This window comes from Gymnoscopelus microlampas, assembly GCF_963454915.1.
Source record: "Gymnoscopelus microlampas genome assembly, chromosome: 10".
Taxonomy (NCBI): Eukaryota; Metazoa; Chordata; class Actinopteri; order Myctophiformes; family Myctophidae; genus Gymnoscopelus; species Gymnoscopelus microlampas.
The window spans coordinates 13,433,292-13,453,934 of record NC_139947.1 but is presented as its reverse complement, the minus strand read 5'-3'; the positions used below and the strand labels follow the sequence as shown (position 1 = coordinate 13,453,934).

Genomic DNA, 20,643 nt, shown 5'->3' with positions numbered 1-20,643 from the left:
GCTTTGTGTTGGCCAAATAAATCTAATGCTAAGCTACAGTATCATGAAAGAAATGCAATTGAAAAAAGATAAAAGACCAAATTGTGTTTGGTCTCTTGTTACTAGACCAGTGGTTCTCGACCTTTTTTGAGCTCTGGACCACAAGCATAATTATAATAATCCTTGAGGACCACCCCACCCCTCTTACAAGCTCACAATATGCCGCTGCTGCGTTGTGAGCTTGTAGATCTGCTTTTTTCAGTGTTACGAAGTATGTCAAGCCCCATACACACATACACGCACACGCTCTCTCTCACACACACACACACACACACACACATACACAGACACACACACACACACACACACACACACACACACACACACACACACACACACACACACACACACACACACACACACACACACACACACACACACACACACACACACACACACACACACACACACACACAATGCCTAATGGTTCAAATTCTTTAAATCTGATATACTTATAATATTATGTAGGCTACACATTTTTTTTCAGCAGTTAAAAAATATCCTTTTCCAATGGATCACCTGAAATTATATCATGCACACTAGTGGTCCGTGGACCTATGGTTGAGAAACGGTATACTAGACATTGTGGGAACTTACACCTGCACAGTTTCCAGTGAAGCTGTTGCAATGCAGCCTAACAAACTAGGACATGTAGCACATTGCATAAGAAGTTGTGTCTGAGGGAGTGGCAGAGATTTTAGAAGACTGTGTGTGATCATTGTGAAAGTCGATTCAAAGTAGATATGAAGTAGCTCCCTCCATTTTTGTGGTTGTAACATATTTGTTATTGGTTTTTGTTTTTGTTTAACAGTGCTAATAGGAGTTAACTAAATCAGCATCATAGTATGAAGGTGTCATTCTACCCCACATTCTATACATCAGCCAGGCTTACCTAACATAACCCTGCAAAACAAATAGTCTTTACCTTGAATAGTTCTATTTTAGAGGTATTTTCTCTTGATGGAATGATATAGATACCAATCATACCATTGTTCGTCTTTTATTATCGCACAGTTGAAGTAGTATAACTTGTCTTTAGCATTATGCTAGCAGAGTTTTAGAATTTTCGCATTGTGTAAGCTTTCTTGCGTATCATGATCAGGAAGCGTGGCATACACTTTTATATAGATGTGAAGTGATCCAAGTCCTTTTTTCTTTTTCCTTTTTGAGCACATCATACATATCATTGATTATTATTACAGTTTAATTGCACAGTTTAATTTATTTATATTCACATGCACATTTTCCTTTTCCTGTCTAATGTTATGAATTAAGACTTCATGTTCATTTCTGTTCAACTCTATTACTGATGTTTTAAAAGCACAGGTTCATACAAGCTGCCTTTCTTCAGTGCCACAGGCAGCAACCTCCTCCCTCCCGCTCCTTCCCTTGATTCTCTACCCACAAATTTCATTGAATACATTTAATCAAGGTAATAAAAAATGCTTCAGTTCTAAAAGTTCATTACGTACTGTTGCCCACCCTTCAATGTTTGATGAACACATGGTTTGATTCATATAAAAATGACCCCCATCCTTAAACCAAAAAACAGTAAAATACAGAACAGAAGAATTTACACATTTGTTCTCTATTGCAAGGTTGATTATTTTCTTTATTAGCAAAGCCTTTTAGCACTTCATCTAAACCGACGAGGTTGAGATGGTTTGGACATGTGCAGAGGAGGGATGAGGGGCACAGAGAAGGATGCTGAAGATGGAGTTGCCAGGTAAGAGGAGAAGAGGAAGGAAGGCCAAAGAGGAGGTTCATGGATGCGGTGAGAGAGGACATGCATGTGGCTGGAGTGACCGAGGAAGACGCAGAGAACAGAAACAGATGGACACATGAATGATGATCCGCTGTGGCGATCCCTGATGGGAATAGGCTCTATGCACAGCAGCCATTTTGGAGAGAAATGGGCCTCTTCTTACTTCCTTCACAGGTGTAACCAATGATACTAATGAAGGCTCTGTTCCATTCTGGTCAAACAGAGTCAGGGTGCTGATATTGTGCATTTTGGCTCACCAGCAGTGGGTTTCAAAGTGTGTCCACTGTCCAGGGACCCTCATGGTTCCTTGAGGGGGTTCCAAATGGCACCTTAAAATGTGTGTAACTCAGAGAGAGTACAAATGGAACCAACTGGACCATTTGGTTCCATTAGTGCACTCTCAGAGTTATGGGGGTCCTTGAAATTAAAAGGTTTGAGAACCACTGTGCTACATGAAATGGCACAAAGCATTCACTAGTATCATTGGTAAAACCTGCGAAGGAAGTAGGAAGAGGCCCAATTTCTTTCCAATATGGCTGCTGTGCATAGAGCCTAGCCGAAAGAAGAAGATTTATGAGAAACTTAGACCTACTGTTTCGTGTGATATGAGGACAGTGAAATAAAAGACTATCAGCATTATCATAGTGGTCATTTGAGGAGGCATTTGCTTTATTTCACGAGTAATCTCTCAAGACTGAAACAGCAGAATCTGTCAGCACCCCTATTTGTATGGGTGAGTGAATGAGTGATTGGTTACCAGCTGGTGTGAATGGTGATTGGGTGGTGTCTGAAGTGTGACTGGTAACTAGGCTAGTTATTGGCTCCTGTGTTGGTGTACTCCACTATAAAGCTTGTAGATTGGCCAGTGTTAATGTGATTCAGTGTACAGCCTTGGTAGTGTTGGGGTGGGTGGCCTTTCTTTCTTTGTTACTTGTTTGTTCATGTATTTTGTTAGTTAGACTAGTTAAGATCCATGTACTTTTATTTTTTTTAAAGTTAAGCATAGGATTTTATTTTTTGATAAGGATTTAATAGCCAGGGACCCACTCTGAGGTAATTAACTTACTATAAAATCACTCTTTTGGATTTTAAACTGGTGTTGACTGGCTGTGATTGGGGACTGGAAAGGAGGGAGTCCATTCTTCTATGTTGCATCTGGTGATGACCCCCTAGGCCGGGTCGTAAACAACCACTACAGCCAAGAATAAATGGACTCTGTGCAACTCATCTCAAGCCATGTCCGCACCTGGCACAATAGTGGTCCTCAGGACTCTTGTGCTGGTGGTCCCTGGCTCACAATCAGTTGTAAACCCCTGGTTTATGCACCATTAGCTACATTATGATAACTACAGCTGAAGTTTGTCATTTTACTCCCTTCATGTTGCTCAGTCGAGTTCCTATTGAAACTTGCCCCACATGTGTTGTCACAACAATGGAGACTTTGATTGATTATGTGGTTAGGAGCTACTGTATGGCTCAGCAATATTTCTACTCATGTGTGAAAAAAAATCATGTCCCATTTGACCTCATGTCCCATTTGCCTTAATTCACCTAATCCATCTAAATCAACACAACACTAAGGCATGATTCTTTCTACTCCACCTTCTATACATTGCTCTACCTCATGTAACCCTGCTGAACAAACAATCTTTACCTTGAATGATTCTAGTTTATTTTTATTTTCCACTAATCCCTCTGTATATACTGTTGCTGAATGGTATACACAGTACGTTGTTTGCTTTATTTTATCTCATAGTTGAAGTGGTAGAACTTGCTAGCAGCAGCAACATGTAGTGGAGGTGTGGTCATGCTCACCCGAGTAAATGAACCACTTAAGCCCTATATACCGAAAATAACCACTCTACAAGCTCACAACGTGTCGTGTCACGTTATGAGCTTATAGATCTGCTATTTTTGGTATTTTTGGGCGGTGTAGACGCCCCTATACAGATGTGCCACTTCAAAACTTCACATGTCCTGCCATCGCCAAGACAGTACATTTTCAGGGGATTCCCAGGGCAATAAGAGGGACAAAGAAGGGCATTTAAAATGCTGAATTATTTTGATGATCACTGCTTTTATGATGCTAATTAATTTGAGCAACTGGTCAAATCACCTTTCGCCTCATAATGAGTCTGACACCTTCTTAAACACATTCTTTTGTTCTCATGTATATGGATGTCTGTTGAAGGGAAAAACGGGGGGGTGTAGTGACAACTTCTTTTCAGGGGCAAAACAGTGCATTTTAAGGGCAGAAAAGGGAGGAAAAAAATGCATTTTCAGGGGACTTTCAGGGAAAGAACAGTAACGTGTGAAGTTTTGAAGTGGCACATCTGTATGTGAGGTTGGGACATTGACATTTGCTGCACTGTGATTGGCCACCCATTGTACCCCCCTAACCCTGCACTGGGATTGGCCACCCATTGTACACCCCTAACCCCTACACATTCAATGCAAATCTATACTTTTCTTTAAGTGAGCTTCCATCACTGTGATGACCACTAGCTGCACTGTGATTGGCTGACTCTATTGGCTGACTCTATCCAGCACTGTGATTGGCTAGCGAGACACATGATGAAATTAACAACCTATAAATAGGACTATGCACTTAAAAAAAACACTTTGCTTCAAACAAAAAGTAATGACCACTGTGATGACCACACCGCCCACTTCACACTGATTGTGATTTTTGGGGCGGTGTAGCCGCCCCCTATAAGTGAGTTTTGGACACCGACCAAAAAATTTGTGTACCCCCTAACCCTTCCATTGTTAATGCAAATCGATACTTTTTTCATATCAGCCAATCACATTACAGCTATAGTGTCATCACCACTAACTGTAATGTGATTGGCTGACTTTGCAAATTCAGGACTGTGATTGGCTAGCGAAACACATGACACATGTGCAGCCCTATGAATAGCAGTATGGACTTTAAAAAAAGCCATTTATGCTTTTTTAAAAGTGAGTCATGTTGTGATGACCACACACCGCCCACTTCACACTGGGTGTGATTTTTATATATACTATAGGGACACCAGGGCTAAAGTGGGGGGGGGGGAATATTTTGGAAAATTATAGTAAAAATCAACAGTGTTATTTTGAATTAACAGAAGTGAAATGAACAGTTGCAGTGCTGTGTACAATTAGTAAGCGATTTCCCTGTAGATGTTTGGGTGTCTTACATTGATCTCAGATTTCCAACAGCAGGTTCAAAAGGAAAAGTTAAACTGCCTAGGCTGGAGTTGTATATTACAGTAAATCTAGTCTGTAGGCCTGTCTGGATGCCTGAACATTTAATGAGAAAGTCTCTCTCTGGTTTGAGATAAGATACAGTTTTGAATCTCCCTAGATTGTTATTGTGAAATATTAGATCAGGCATTTCAACTTGTGGGAACTGGTTGAGAGACGCAACAAATCAAAACAGGAGGCGAATTGGCATGGACCTTGCCCTGTGTTGTGTACTGTATGCTGAATCATGCAGTTTCCTAATGTCTAAGACGCAACATCTTACCAGTGCAACCCCCGTACTTGAGTCACACTTTGGTCAATTATTACTCAACTACAAGTGAAAGCTGCTCTGTCAAATGTGTACTTGAATAACGTATTCAAAAGTGCATGTGGTTGAAATTTGTTTTCGTACATCGTTCCCATCGTAACTTTATTTCCATAGGAAGAAGGGGGGGGGCAAGTGGGAAGCGAGATCAAACAAGAGAGAAAAAAAAAGAAGTTATCTACACATTTACACTAGTACCTGAGATAAGATATGAAAAAGGTGCATGAGCATAGTATACTGTACTGTGCATGATATACTTATGGACGTTAGTTAAGGTGCTTAGGAAAAAAAAGCGAAATAAAAGAGAAAAGTGTGAAATGTCAGTGCGTGTCGACCGCATAATCCACATAAAGTAGACTGACCCTTGTATAATCCGCAAGTAGATCCATGAGGAAGAGCAAAGAAAAAGAGGGGGAAGAAAAGTCACTTGTACCTGGTGTAATCCACAGGTGGGTCCAAGGAAGAGCTAAATCCAAGTTATTTTGTCCCTGGTATAATCCACGGGTGTGTTCAAGGAAGAGCAAAGGTCAGAGACCAGACAGTACCGCCTATTATCAGGCTGCTGAACAAGGCTCATGCCTCATTCAGTAGTCTGACAACACCCAGATTAAATCTGCTCCAGAACCTGGTGGTGCTGCTCTTGATGCCGCGGTATGCCCCCTTGCCCGGTCGCGGCCGTTGTAGGGGTTTGAACAGTTTGTGACTTGGGTGGTGCTTGTCCTTTATGATGCGCTTGGCTTTGACTACACACCGCTTTTTGTACAGTTCCTGGAGCGCTGGGAGCTCTCCTCCCATTATGCGCTCTGCTGATACTCATACTACTCACTGTAGGCTGATCTTTTCTCGGGCAGTACAATTCCCATACCAGGCCGTAACACATACAACCTGAGGATGCAGTGTCCTACTCCGGATTTCTTCAGGCGGCGGGGCCAGTACAGTCGATGCTGAGCCTTTTTCCTCACGTCCATGTGTGCAGGGGCGGTCTTTGCACTAGGCAAGATTAGGGGTCCGCCTGGGGCCTAAACAGTCAGGGGGCCTCATGAGATTTACCCAAATTTTTATTTTTTAATAACAAGACCACTTATTTTATAAGCTTAACTTGTGGCCCCCCTCAGTTCAGACTGCAGTGGTCTATTCTATAGCCAATTGCAAGCCGAGCTGCCCAGAACGTCACGGCACATTCTAGGAAATAAGTGAACTGCTGGTGGGTGTGCATAGTTAGAGCTTGGAGATGAGAGATAAAGTCACGGAGAGAGAAAGACACAGAGAAAGTGAGAGATAGAGATATTTACTGGACCCATTTTCAACCAATCTTCATATAATTGGTCCTCACTAATAATCATGATAAAATGGTTAAAAGATATTCTACTCGGTCTGTGTCTCATAGGAGGGCTGTGGACACTTCAGAAACCCGCCTACCAGTGACATCATCGTTAGGCAGGTTTTTTTTTTTCCAAACAAGATTTCAATTTTTATTTGTAGTTTTACACAAGAACAATGACTTCTATTAGCATGCTAACTTTCCAGGAATAGAAAGCCTGCCGTTTGTTTAGCTTGGATTCCCCATTGATGATGTCACTGGTAGGCAGGTTTCTGAACTGTCCACAGCCCTCCTCTGAGAGACAGACCGATAGACAAAAATTGTACCATATTATCATCAGCATTATTGAGGACCGATTATATGAGGTTGAAAATGGGTTTAGTCATCATTTTATGTAAATTTGCGTAGTTCCTTGGGTTTTTGACATGCAAATCACCATGGCAGTAGGGTTAGGGTGTTTGATAGTTTTTTGTTGGAAGGTGAGAATGGTCTCTCTCTCTCTCTCTAACACTCTGTCTCGCTCTCTCATTATTGAGAGAGTGGGAATGTTTTACACTTTTACTGTCGCTTTCGTTGCTGTCCGGCAGGAACCAGCTAACTCCATTTTTCCACTTTTGCATTTTTTTCCATAAATCAGTGCTATTGAACACCCTTTACGTCTGTGTGTTGATTAAAAACAGACTGAACCTATTAAACAGTGCTTCTGACAAAACCAGCTAACACCCATTGGATCCTCAAACTTTCTGCTAAACCAGCTAAGTCCACCAAAGGGGGTGGAGTTAGCTGGTTTTGCTGACTCCAGGCTCCACCCCCTTTTGACCTCCAACTTCCATTTAGCTGTTCTTATCAATAATGAACAAAACCTCCTAACTCCATTATTTATTTTTTTTGGTCATTTGAAAAATGATAATTTTGGAGTTAGCTGGTTTCTGCCGGACAGCAGAGATATTATGTCTGTACACATACATACCATATATCTAAAGTCATGGGTTTTCAAATGGTGGTCCGTGGACCACTGGTGGCCCATGAAGGTATTGCATATGGTCCTTGACCATGCATTTAGTAATGTAGGAAAGTGAAGATTTGTATTTTATTTCATTTTATCATCCACTAGTTGAGAAACAGTGCAGTAAATTACCTGGTGACGTGTGATGTACGCGTCAATGTTGTCAGTTACTGGGAAGTCGGATCAATAACTTCCACAGAAATGGGAGCTAGAACCTCAAGGGAAACTGTACCTGATTGTCTGGTTGAGTCACCATTATTGAGAAAATGTGCCCAGTCTCTGCTTGCTCATACAGTTGCAATGAATCAGTTAACATGAGTGTAATAAGGAAGGTTAAGAGAACAGAATAAGGGCAACCATGGGAAAGGAATAGATCAGTGGTTCTCAATCTTTTTTTTTTAGCTCTGAACCACTAGCATATCTCAATTTGAGTTGAATTATTCCTATTGCTATTATTATTTACTAACACATTGAATTAAGCCCTTAACAGTCATTATTTAATTTCAAGCTTTTTCTCCCACACCACGCCCCCGGCCTCCTGAAGTCCAAGATCAGTTCCTTGGTCTTGTCGACGTTAAGGGTGAGATTGTTCTCCCGGCACCAGAGTGCCAGTGAGTTGATCTCCTCTCTATAGTCAGACTCGTCATTGTTGATGATTTTATCATGACTTTATCATGACTTATCATGACTTTATGATGGCGTTAGAGTCATGTGTGGCTGTGCAGTCATACGTGTACAGGTAGTAGAGGAGAGGGCTCAGCACGCATCCCTGGGGTGCTCCATTGTTGAGGGTCAGGGGGTCAGATGTGATGCTGCCCATTCTCACCACCTGATGTCGGTTGGACAAGAAGTCTTCTATCCAGTCGCACATGCTTTGGTGTAGCCCTAGGTCTCGGAGCTTTGTGTCGAGTTTTGCTGGGACAATGGTGTTGAATGCTCAGCTGAAGTCCACGAACAGCATACGTACAGTATATATTTTTCCTTCAGCAGCTTGTTGTCCATGTGCGAGAGGACAGTGTGGAGAATCATGACAATAGCATCATCGGTGGATCTGTTTTTGCGGTATGCAAACTGCCACGGGTCCAGCAAGGCAGGTAGCGTGGAGATGATGTATTCCCTTACCAGCTTCTCAAAGCACTTGCTGACAATCGGGGTGAGAGCGACAGGTCTCCTACTCATTCAGGTCACTTTGGCCTTTTTGGGAATGGGCACAATGGTTGACATTTTGAACCATGCAGGGACCACAGCTTAACAGCAGTTAACAGCTGCCCATTACTGTAATCTGCCAAGTTAGGAATATATCTAGAGCAACCTAGGACCCGGGTTTGAATCCGACCCCCGTCTTGTCTGGCATGTCTCGTTCTGACGTCTCTATATTGAATTATCTGAAATAAAGCATAGAAATGCCAAAAACTTTAGGAGAAAATAGCCGATCTACAAGCTCACAATGCGCTGTCCGCTTGATTGGCTATTTTTGGCGAAACTATGTGGTGTAGAGTGAAAACAGGAGGGGGACTAGCATAGAGCCTTATGGGACTTCGGTCGATTAAGTACACGGTTTAAATGAGTAAAAAAATTTAAAAATAAGTACAAGGGAAAGCAAAAGCTATACACAACATTCTGGACATGAACAACGGCTCATACAATTCCAAATTATAAAGACAGATCACAGCCAGTTGCTTTATTATTATTATTATTATTATTATTATTATTATTATTATTATTATTATTAATAAGTGTAATAATAATAATAATAATAAGGGTAATAATAATAATAATAATAATAAAATCATTAATACCATTTTGGCTGCATTGTTGGACTTGGAGTGAGTGAAACATTCCTGAGAAATGATGGCAAGATGAACACAATTACTACATACAGTACACACCCATCCACTGTCAGGTGTGTATGATGTCACATGACATCCTCTATTTGCCCTCCCACATATATAGTGTTTCAAGTTGTGTTTGTTTTCCATTCAGTTACGTTTGCTCTGAGGCACTGGACTAACTTACTGATGGAAACTGGTTACAATATGGGGAGAATCACTATCAGTTGTCTCATAATTCTGGTAAGGACTATAGGTTTAAGATAATCAGTTTATATTGGAATCAGATATGAATTCAGAAACTAACGCTATCAACAATAGCTATGTATCTTTTCATTTCAGCAACACTTTGGCCTTAATTCATGCTAAATGACATAATGCTGATTTTTTTTTTTCATGTGAATAATGTGTATGGTGAGTGTAGGACTCTAACAATTTTCTTAAAGGTAGGGTAAGTGATTTTCTTTGGTTAAAATAAGTGTTTAATAGCTCTATATTCTGATAGTACTCATTGAGTGTTTGTTCAGTAACATGAGTCTCCATGTCTCTCCAGCTCTTTATTAAACAGAAAATGCATTTTCAGATCAGGATACCAATTTTACCCAATCAGGATAGAGAACTCAGACAGAATACAGATTGAACAAGTGAAACTAGGAACTGCAACACTATAAAAAGTAAGCTGATAAATGGATACTCTCTCCTGACTGGCTGAAATTGTGTCACCTACTGTAGCTGAAAATGTAATTGCTGTTTATCAAAGAGCTGGATGGACAGAGAGACTACTGTTACTGTACAAACACACTATAGCAATGATTACTATCAGACTATAGTACTTTAACCAAAAAACACCACTACTACTTTTAACAAAAAACGTTTTGTTTTAACCAAAACATATCACCTACCTTTAAGTACTGTATCAACAAAACGTTTTTAGGGTTTGAGGCTTAACATTGAACTGGGTTTGAGGTTGATTTAGACAAAAGGATCTGAATTGCTTATTTTTTTCTCCACAACCTTCATCAACGAAGGTGCATCAGTACCAGTAATTATTTACTCTAATTCATTGACCAAACAAAATGCCACTCCATGTTGGAGAGTGTGAGAGAATGTATTTGTTTTTCTCCTATTTATCTTGCAACCCCTCCCACATGTCACTCATGCTTTAAGTGTTTTCTGTATCTGGGTCTGCTGTCTGCTGGGTAAGACTAATAATACGGACAGAAAATATGATTTTCCATACTATTTCCATACATTTATGATTTTCCATACAATTTTCCAATTGTCCATTCATTTTCCATACACAAATTAAAACGGACAGTAAATATGATTTTCCTATTAATCGTGAAGTAATAACCCTAGCTCAGTAGCTTTAATATATTTGATATAATCATTATATTTATATAATTTTTAAATTATTATTTTTTGAAACCTGACAAGCAGACATAATTGTTGAACTGCGATTTTGTTATGCCTCTACAGTGTATTGGGGTCCACAGGGGGGCTTCCATGGATATTCTGCAGCGACAGAAGAGAGACTGGATCATAGATTCTTTCACCATTGAGGAAGAAAGTAAAGGACCTTTCCCATATGCACTTGAGAAAGTGAGTATACATAGAGCCTGAGTGTACATGTACAGCAGTTCTCGAACATTTTCAGGACCTCCAAACGGATTCTCCTTTGACCACGGACCACAGAGATTTGTGTTGTTAAATATTTTCAAAATTATTCTACATTTTTCAAAGTACAAAATAGTGTTAAAATGTTTAAACTGTTGTTAATTTTGCTAGGGACCCCCTCAAGGACTCCCGGGGTCTCCGGGCCCCTCTTTGAGACCCACTGATGTACATTATAGGAACTATTACAGTACACAGGAGATTATGTGCAGACAAAATAAAAATCATCTATTTTTGTTGTTGTTGTTCTTCTTCTCAGTTACCAATTGAGAAAAAGTTCAGGAAAGATTTCAAGCTGCATGGGCATGGTGTTGATCAAGATCCAATTGGACTATTGAAGATCAATACCGAGACAGGACAAATCTTCGTCAATAGAAAAATAGACTACGAACAGTACCAAGTGCTTAAGGTTAGATACAATTTATTGAGACATTGTATATTGTTATTGTGTAATTAATAAATTATTATCATGGTAGACATTTTTCATATTGATAACTATTTGCCTGATTCAATTTATGTTCTGCTCTATTCATAATGATCATTCTATCTTTTATTTTTAAGTTACTCTATATAAATTGTTTGTGTTTAATTGCAGCTGACGTTGGAGTTGTATGACCTGGACAAAAATGCTTTAGACACAAGACTGGGGATTGAAGTCCAGATTTCGGACATCAATGACAACACTCCCATTTTCATCAAGGAACTGTATGAGGTCAGCATCAAAGAGTTTGCCTCACAAGGTAATTGCTTCTTTTTTTTTAATTGAACCACACAACTATTGCTAATATTGCGATCATTCACTGAGTTAAGTGTTATTCTTTTTGACTGTGTATTATTCCAGGCACTTTCCTGCTCTCCGTTGCGGCAAAAGATAAAGACAACCCAAAGACCGATAATGGAACATTTGATTTAAGAATAGTCTCTGTCACTCCTAAACCAAGTGACTTCGAGTTCTTCATTACCCAGAAAGGTGGAATTGGAACCATTGCATTTAAAGGGTGCCTGGACTATGAGGTGAGAGGAGTCTTTTTTAAATTACTTAAGCTTTGGAACAACCTTGGATTGGTTCTAATTCTGGCCATCATGTGTAAATATTATCAATCATCTTTATCTGTTGCTTCTGCGCTCTGTGAGTGAGGAACATAATTGATACCATTCACATTCTCATTGTATATAGAGAAACAGATCAACATCAAACATCAAAACTCCCAATATCTAATGAAACATGTCCTTGTATATTCTTTTGTTTCACCTGTTATACCTACTGTCCACTGTAGCGCTCACATTACACCAATATTATTGACTCATTGAGGTTTCTTGCACTGCAGAACTTCTGTCATGAATGCAGAAATTTCACTTTCCCAAAACTACCAGAACCTGTTTTCTTTGTACTGTATAATTGGCAAAAAACACTTTGTTTACATTTGATTTTGAGGCCTGTCTTGCAATACAATAACATGTTGTGATCACAATAAAGATGTTTGACAGTGTTTGAACTTGTATCATGGCCAGTATACATAAGGAAAAAGTATTCTCACACTCCAACTTCAATGCAAAAACTTGTAATTAGGCTTTACTAACAATGTTTTGACTTGTGTCTTCATCGGGGGGGAAAAGATGCCCAAAACAAAGTTTAATATGACTTTAAATCTAAAAGTATGTTCTGTGAAATGTACTGGTGAATGTGATGCATAGAAAATACATATTTTAGATTTTGTTTTAAAAAGTTGTGTACTTGCCCCCTCACACACACAAACACACACAGAAAGCAGAGAAGTACACAATCCTTGTAGAGGCCAAGGACCGCGGAGACCAACTCCAGCTGTCCAGCACCTGCACTGTCATCGTCCACATAGAAGATGGAAATAACCACCATCCTGTTTTCACTGGACAAACTGTGAGCACAGTTTGTTCTTTATGTGACAGAATAAACATTAGAATATATACATTGAGAGTAGAAGCATCATTCTTACAGCCTCCAATGATGTTTTTCAGGTTCTAAGAAGCATAAAGGAGGGAGAGAACAACGTATCTATTTTACGACTGCATGTTTCAGACAAGGACGCAAAAGGCACTGCAGCCTGGAAGGCAAAATATAACATCATCCATGGAAACGCAAAGCAAAACTTCAGAATTGACACTGACCCTGATACGAATGACGGAGTGCTGTATGTGGAAAAGGTATTTTGTCTGTGAAGCAGTTAAGCAAGTTATTGTTTTAGTTCACGTGTAAACTTAAGTAATTGCAGGATTGCCTGTCTGTCATGCCTGTCTGATTTCTTATGAATGGGGAAAGTGATTTCCTTTTATCCGAAACAATCGCTGCTTTGTCTGTAGAAATAATTGATGTGCATTGGCGTACATAGCTGAGCATTCACCTTCCTGGCTTGACTTGCACTGACTTGCTGACCTGCACTAGCAAAGATAACTAACAAATGCTAAGGACGACTGGTTCAAAAACAAACACTGGGTAAAGTGTGGACTGAAAGCATTCCTATTGCACAATGAATCATAAGCTTGTTAAAAGCTGCACCAATGCTTTTTTATTTATTTTTATCTGCGGTGCATAGGTTGACAAAAATATGTATTTATTTGTTTATTGTGGGGTTCTGGTATCAAGGCTATAATTAGTATGACTTCTTAACAAGCTATTCATGTACAATTATTTGACATTGACAGCATCTGGACTTCGAGGAGGGATCTCAGAGAAACCTGACCATCAGCGTGGAGAACGAGGTCCCTTACTACTCATGCAAAGTCCAGAGTCGTCCCAGTACAGGTGTCTGGAATGTGCTCACCGTCACCGGTGAGCCTGGCACACGTTCGGTGCCCCCTCTCGCCACCCGCCAGGTGACAGTGGACGTGGAGGACGTCAACGACCCTCCCGTCTTCACCTCCCCTGTCAAAGACGTGGTGGTGGAGGAGAACGTCGCTGTGGGATATTATCTGGAGACACTTACTGCCACAGACCCAGACACACAAGGCAATACATTTGTGTAAGTCAGCACTACATCTGGCACACAGTATTGGATATCTTTTTTTATATATATGCAGCAGTCAAGCAAAACAAATCTGGTCTAAACGTTGAAACGTCTATCATAAATGTGTTACAGATACAAGAAAGGTGATGATCCAGGTGACTGGGTCAAAGTGGACTCCAAGACCGGCAAAATAACCACAAATAGGACATTAGACCGAGAGTCACCATTTGTTAAGCACGATGTCTATAAAGTAACAGTACTTGCTGTAGACAATGGTAGGAACCTACAGTAATAATACTTCATTTAATACATTGCTGTGTGCCGTTGTCGTGCGCCCAAAATAGCCGATCTACAAGCTCAATGCAATCCGTAGATCATCTATTTTCAGTACGCTACACCGCCGCACAACAAAGCATAAATCGGGCTTAAAGCTCAGACACTTTGGTGGAGGTTGGGGTTGTGTACTTACCTTGTTATGTGACTCCAAATATTGGTGAGATATCTTCAATAGTTGCTCTGTTTATTAGAAATTAATAATATATTTTTTTAAGGACACTATACACACTTGAATAGTATACTGTGGCACCAATTTGTACCAGGTACTGTTTATGATTACCAGGTGTGCCTCCAATGACGGGAACTGGAACCCTCAACATTCATCTGCAAGACCAGAATGACAATGTACCAAGCCTGGTTGAAAACAACATGGACATGTGCCTCTCCGACAGCCCCTCTGTGGCCAACATCACCGCCTTTGACCTGGATGGAGAGCCCTACGGCGGGCCCTTCCGTTTCGAGCTTCAAGGTGAAGTGAAGGGACGGTGGCGTTTGGATCCTGATCACGGTATGGGTTGATTGTTTTTGTTGAGCTGGAAAGCGATCGCCAAATTATTGTATTGAGGCTGTCTGTGTCACTTACTCTATATGTCACTGTGTCTGCAATGATACTGTATCATCATCATTAGATTTCAAACTGACATGGTCAAAGGTCAAGGTTAGATAAGGTCAATTATTAATTAACACATTTTCATACATACTGTAACTTCTTGCTGGAAGTATGAGACTGATTGCATTTGAAAGCAAGAAAATGCCAACATTGAGGATTTAGCTGTGTTACAGTACACATATGTTTCCGTCTCCCGGTTCAGGCTACTCTGTGAATCTGGTCAAGGGCGACAACGTTTACGCCGGACACCATGAGCTTCTGCTGGAAGTGTTTGACCTGCAGGGTCACTCTGCGCTCCACAACCTGTCGATCACAGTGTGTAACTGTGTAGAGCCGAGGATGCCCAACTGCCGCCTCCGCCAAGCCAAGAGCTCCAGAATGGGGCCATCGGCCATTGGAATGCTTTTGGCCGCCATGTTGCTTCTATTAGGTAAAACGCACTTCCGTAATACATTCATCACTACAATTAGCCAGAAGGGATGAAGACATGAAGTCATTTACTTACTCAAATACTAGACAGACTTACAAGTGCTAGGAAGCCACAGAGGTTTCAGATTGTGTTCTAGAATCTAGATGATGATAAGAATAAACTGTGCACATACAAGGAGAAGGATCATAGATATGCAAAATGTTCCTGTATATTCTTGATGAACTGTGCTTTAAAATATTAAAGGATTCATGGACATAGCCCTATCTTGCCCGCCGCCTTACCCCTTATGCCTAAACTTTATAGCAATTTTTTACTATTTTGGAAAACATTTTACAATAGTGAAAATAGCCATTCGACACATTGTGAGCTTGTAGATCGGCTATTTGAACTATTTTAAAAATGTTTTTCAAAATAGTAAAAAATTACTATAAAGTTAAGGGGTATGGCAAGATAGGGCCCATATATATGGGACTTTTAAAAAAGATGATAGTGATGTTTATTATGTGGTGATGTTCTACATATCAGGTGTCCTATTGCTGGTCTTTCTGCTGACGTGTAAAAAGGAGTTCAATTTCATACCAGATGAGGGTTCAGGAGAACATCTGATCAAGTTTAACACTGAGCTCCCAGGAAGTGACTGCAAGGTTAATATGCATTCAAACATTTCCTTTCTTGTATTGCCGCAGTCATATTAAAACATCAACATGTTTTTCAAGTAAACTGTAATTTAATGATGGTAATTAAGGCAATTGTTCTTCATTTTCAAAAACAGTATCATGTTGTTACACAGGCTGTGGGTTATCGCTTTAAAATGTGATGACATGGCTTGGTTCTATGAAAGTAGAAGATCTACAAGTTCATAATGCGTCACAGTGCAACGTGATGCGAGCTTGTAGATCAGCTGTTTTCACAAACTAACTATAATTCAGGCTTTATCTTTTTTTATAACAGCTGCCATTATCGCCCGTAAACGAAGTAGACGCAAAAGTAGTGCAAAATACACAAGCGACTGGTAACATGTCAGCAGTCAAGATCAAGCAAGTTACAGTAAGTGATGTCATTTTCACCACATAAACATTATCCAATGTTCAAAAGAGAAAACTCAAATTGAATTAATTATTTACTCGGGAGTATAAAGATACTGGTAATTTGTAAATACCAATACATTATTTAACAGTTTTTTAAAAAACAGCTTTTTATTTATTTATTTCACTGAATTCATAATTTACGTGGAATTTATTTGATGGCCTTCCTGCTCTGGCATTTGGCCAAACACCACACATATGTGGCCTTGCCCATAAAATTATGAAATTCCAGGCCTGGTGACCATGTATTCAAATGTTCCTGTTTGCCCGCAGTCTCTAAATAGATCAGCGAGTATGAGAATAGTGCGAGACAAGCCTGAGTTCTCCATTCATCAACAGCAGACCCTCGGAGCAGGACAGTTTCATCGAGGGAACTCCGTGCGCATGGTAATGCAAAAGTGGAATTCAAAGAAAGAAAGAAAACTATTCTACATTTCCGGTCAAATAACTTGAATTGTGACCCTTTGTTTGTTTTTAGAGTGCAACTAGGAAATCAGACTACGACTTTACCAAGGTATTTATTTATTTTTATTAAAAACAAATGGGGGGGGGGGGGGGCATTTTTTGAATTTCTTCGTTTCTGATTTCAATATAACCTGATTGAAATTTGTTTCTGACAGAGTTCAACGATAAGCAACAAATATTCTCAATGGGAAAGCCAGAGTTCAACGACAGGCAACAAATATTCTCAATGGGGGAACCAGATTTCGACGACAGGCAACAAATATTCTCAATGGGGGAATGAGAGTCCAACGACAGGCAACAAATATTCTCAATCGGGGAATACATCTTTGATCAGATATGACCACATTTTCAGCACATTAAACCAGGTAGGTACTATATGGATTTCAGTTCTTAAAGCAAGGTTTGGGTTGTGTAGTACATACATATCTGTAAAGCACTTTGTAACGCTGTTTTGAAAAGCGCTATACAAATAAATTCATTATCATTATCTTGCTATACATAATATAACTCCTCTGTACTGACTTACACTGCACAGTGAAATCTAGTTCTAGACTGTCTTTTTTTGTCAACTTCTTGTTGATTTTATTATTTGAACTTCTTCCTAATTCAAAGAGTACAATCATCAGAAATTTGTCATTTCATGTCACTACAAAAAAACAGAAATATATATTGGAAGAATCTGCTTTTTTGCAGTCATTTATGTGCGAAAAGAGTGACTTTGAAACCTGTTTCACTTTGCAATGTAAGTCAATGGGGAGACTATTTTGGAATTTCAATGTCTAATCAATGGAGCAACTATTGAAGATAGCTCGCTAATGTTTGCAGTCACAACCTCTATACCAAAGTGTCATTGTCCTTTAAGTTCACTGTTCACAGGTGTACATTTTCCCTTGAACCCTTTCCTTTCCAGAGGATGATCGCTCTCCAGGCTCCAAGGGAAGAGCTGGGTGATTATGCCCCGTACCCATATGCAGAGGAGGGAGAAGAAGAAGAGACTGGCTCCCAGCTAGACGCCATCTCCATCCCAGAGACGCCCTTTGACCCTGACATGCTGCTGTACCTGGGTCCCAGGTTCAACACAGTGGCTTCAATCTGCTTACCTGAGGCCACAATCTCCTGAGTGGAACCCATGTGCCATGGAAGTGTGGCCCTATAGAACAGTGGTTCTCAACCTGTGGGTCGGGACCCCACATCATGTTGGGGGGGGGTCCCCAGATGACAGTGAAGTGACAAATTAGGGACTTTGAAGTCACTGCGAGCTTGTAAATAGGCTATTTTCTCTGTGTAACAGAGTCAAACTAAATGTAATGCCTCAATTCCTACAATGCCAAGTGCTTGTTCAAATATGATTATTTTGGGGGGTCCCCAGTTCAAATGTGATTATGGTGGAGGGCCAAACAAGCTGTTTGATTTAAACACAGTATTGGACTGGGTGATAATGGTTATAGGCTATGCTTGCTATGTATTCAGGTTTTACTATTACATCCATGAAAACCGTAGCAATGTTTATGCATTAAGCTAGCAAAGGCAGAGTGGAGTATTCATCATCAGTATTAATTCCATGATTTAATAAGATCAGACTCGACACTCTTTTGTGCACAAGTTGATCCTAAAATTAAATATGGAGCTTAATGTACCGGATCAAAGGAGCCTGGAGGGCCTTAGTCTCATGTGCTCTTGTAATCCTCTTCGCCTTGCCTACTTGTTAACTAGTTGTACGAACTCTTGTTTTATTGTTGTATTGTTTTATTGGATCTTGTTTAGTCGATACACGTATTTGTTTTAGCGCTTGCTCATTTGATTTTGCTATTTGTCTCATCTGTTTAAGAAAGTAGGTAGCTGATATATTGCACTTTTACCTTAGCGCTAGGTATACTCTTGGTTGCTTGTTTTAGCAGAAAAGGCACTTAAGACTTCTGGTGATTTGTAGTTTTGTTCCCTACCTATGTTGAATGCAGATATTGTAAGTCGCTTTGGATAAAAGCGTCTGCTAAAATGACTGTAATGTTAAATGTGTGTGTCTTTTATTCTTTTTTTATGTGCTGTTGCAAATGGTGCTACTGTGATGCAAGAACAATTTCAGACCAGTCTAATAATAAACTATCATCACAATGAAGGCTTTGTGGTCAGGCCTCTTCATCCTCTTAGCAACAACAGTCGCATTCGCATACTGTTGTTCTCAAATAATTTGCATATTAACTGTGATTCTGTGAGCCCCAAAGGAAATATGAATCACAGCTAATGAATGTGTGATTAATTCTTCGAAAAAACACGTTTGTTATTTTCAGTCAACAGGCTGGCCTGCCTCCCATCCCAAACACAGGTTCTGTCCCTTGCGCTGTTAAAGTGTTGGTAATCATATTGAATCATTATCTTTCATTTCAACAATAGAATTAAGCCACCAGCTGTCCCATCAGTTTGTTATGCTGCCCGCAGCCATATGTGGTAGACTGTTGTAATCAGCCCTGCCAGGTATCGGGTTTGTGTGTGTGTGTGTGTGAGCATATGTACGTGTGTGGCGGTAAGCATCACTGTGACAAGCATACTTTCAGTTGACACTCAATTACCTTTATTGAAGAACAAACGTAATCATGGCTTAAGCATCCATAATTTTTCTTGTTCATACTCATCATGCAGGGCAAATGTTTGGAAGGGCGCTGCCCAGCATTCTTTTTTTCTTGTCTTTATTCTCCAACATACTGTTGACAGACAGGTATGCAAGAGACAGGTATCTGCACTAGCAAAAACATTTACTTAAAGACTTCAGAAAGAGTATATAAAAAATATATTCATAAAAAATATTTTCATATGTATGTATATATATATTTATATATCAGATAAATAAAGTTTCTATATGGTCTTACATGTTTTCTTGCTCTATTGCTCTTTTGTTGTCTGGTTTTAATTTAAATTTCATTATTGTGCAGAACCTTGAAACTGTGTTTTGAAAGGCGCTGTATAAAGTTTACCTACTACTTACTTTTCTCTGTCTCTTACCCCTAGTTTGTCTCTTTTCTCTTTAAGTCTTTGTCACTCTCCTCCTTAGCTCCTTGAAGGTTAACATGGGAATATTGAGTTTGAATGAATGTGATTTCATGTTTTATAGGATAGGAATATGGTTTTGTGACTGTCTTTTGAAACTTTAAAAAAAAAATCTCAGTGGCACCTGTTAAAATGTAATACTTGTACAGTTAGTGGTTAACATGTATTACTTGTACAGTGGTTTTATGAGTGATATCTAATATGTTATGAGTTATGAGAATTTTGTTTATTGGTTTCTTGATCATTTAATTTGATAGTTTTTATTCTTGTGTTCATAATAAAACATATCTATCAATCAATCAGTCAGTGGTTATGTGAGATTTGAAAAATAAACTCAGGGAGCCTGTTTGTCTGGGACTGTACCCATGTGTGGGCAGTTCTATGGAAGTCTGACTCAAATTCCTCTGACATCCGATACGACAAGGAAATGACGATACACTTCTTGACTATCAGGTTTGTGTGTGTGTGTGTGTGTGTGTGTGTGTGTGTGTGTGTGTGTGTGTGTGT

At 39.7% G+C, this 20,643-nt stretch overlaps 1 protein-coding gene across 5 annotated transcripts; it reads left to right on the top strand.

Annotated features, from left to right (window-relative positions):
• Positions 1–9,677: 9,677 nt before the first annotated feature.
• Positions 9,678–19,210, top strand: cdh26.2 (cadherin 26, tandem duplicate 2). Of its 5 annotated transcripts, none has more exons than XM_084069919.1 (18): positions 9,678–9,756; positions 10,993–11,115; positions 11,447–11,596; positions 11,783–11,927; positions 12,029–12,201; positions 12,953–13,084; positions 13,183–13,368; positions 13,867–14,183; positions 14,301–14,443; positions 14,788–15,012; positions 15,317–15,544; positions 16,070–16,188; positions 16,496–16,591; positions 16,903–17,016; positions 17,108–17,143; positions 17,250–17,262; positions 17,305–17,459; positions 18,005–19,210. In XM_084069919.1, exons 1-18 carry the CDS (start codon positions 9,703–9,705, stop codon positions 18,212–18,214), a joined length of 2,619 nt encoding a protein of 872 aa, XP_083926045.1. In that variant the 5' UTR covers positions 9,678–9,702; the 3' UTR covers positions 18,215–19,210. The 5 variants fall into 5 exon arrangements, with proteins under 5 accessions (XP_083926045.1, XP_083926047.1, XP_083926044.1 ...); XM_084069921.1 differs by having other exon boundaries at positions 17,250–17,304; positions 17,389–17,459; XM_084069920.1 differs by adding an exon at positions 10,097–10,187 and having other exon boundaries at positions 9,733–9,756; positions 17,250–17,459.
• The last annotated feature ends 1,433 nt before the right edge of the window (positions 19,211–20,643 follow it).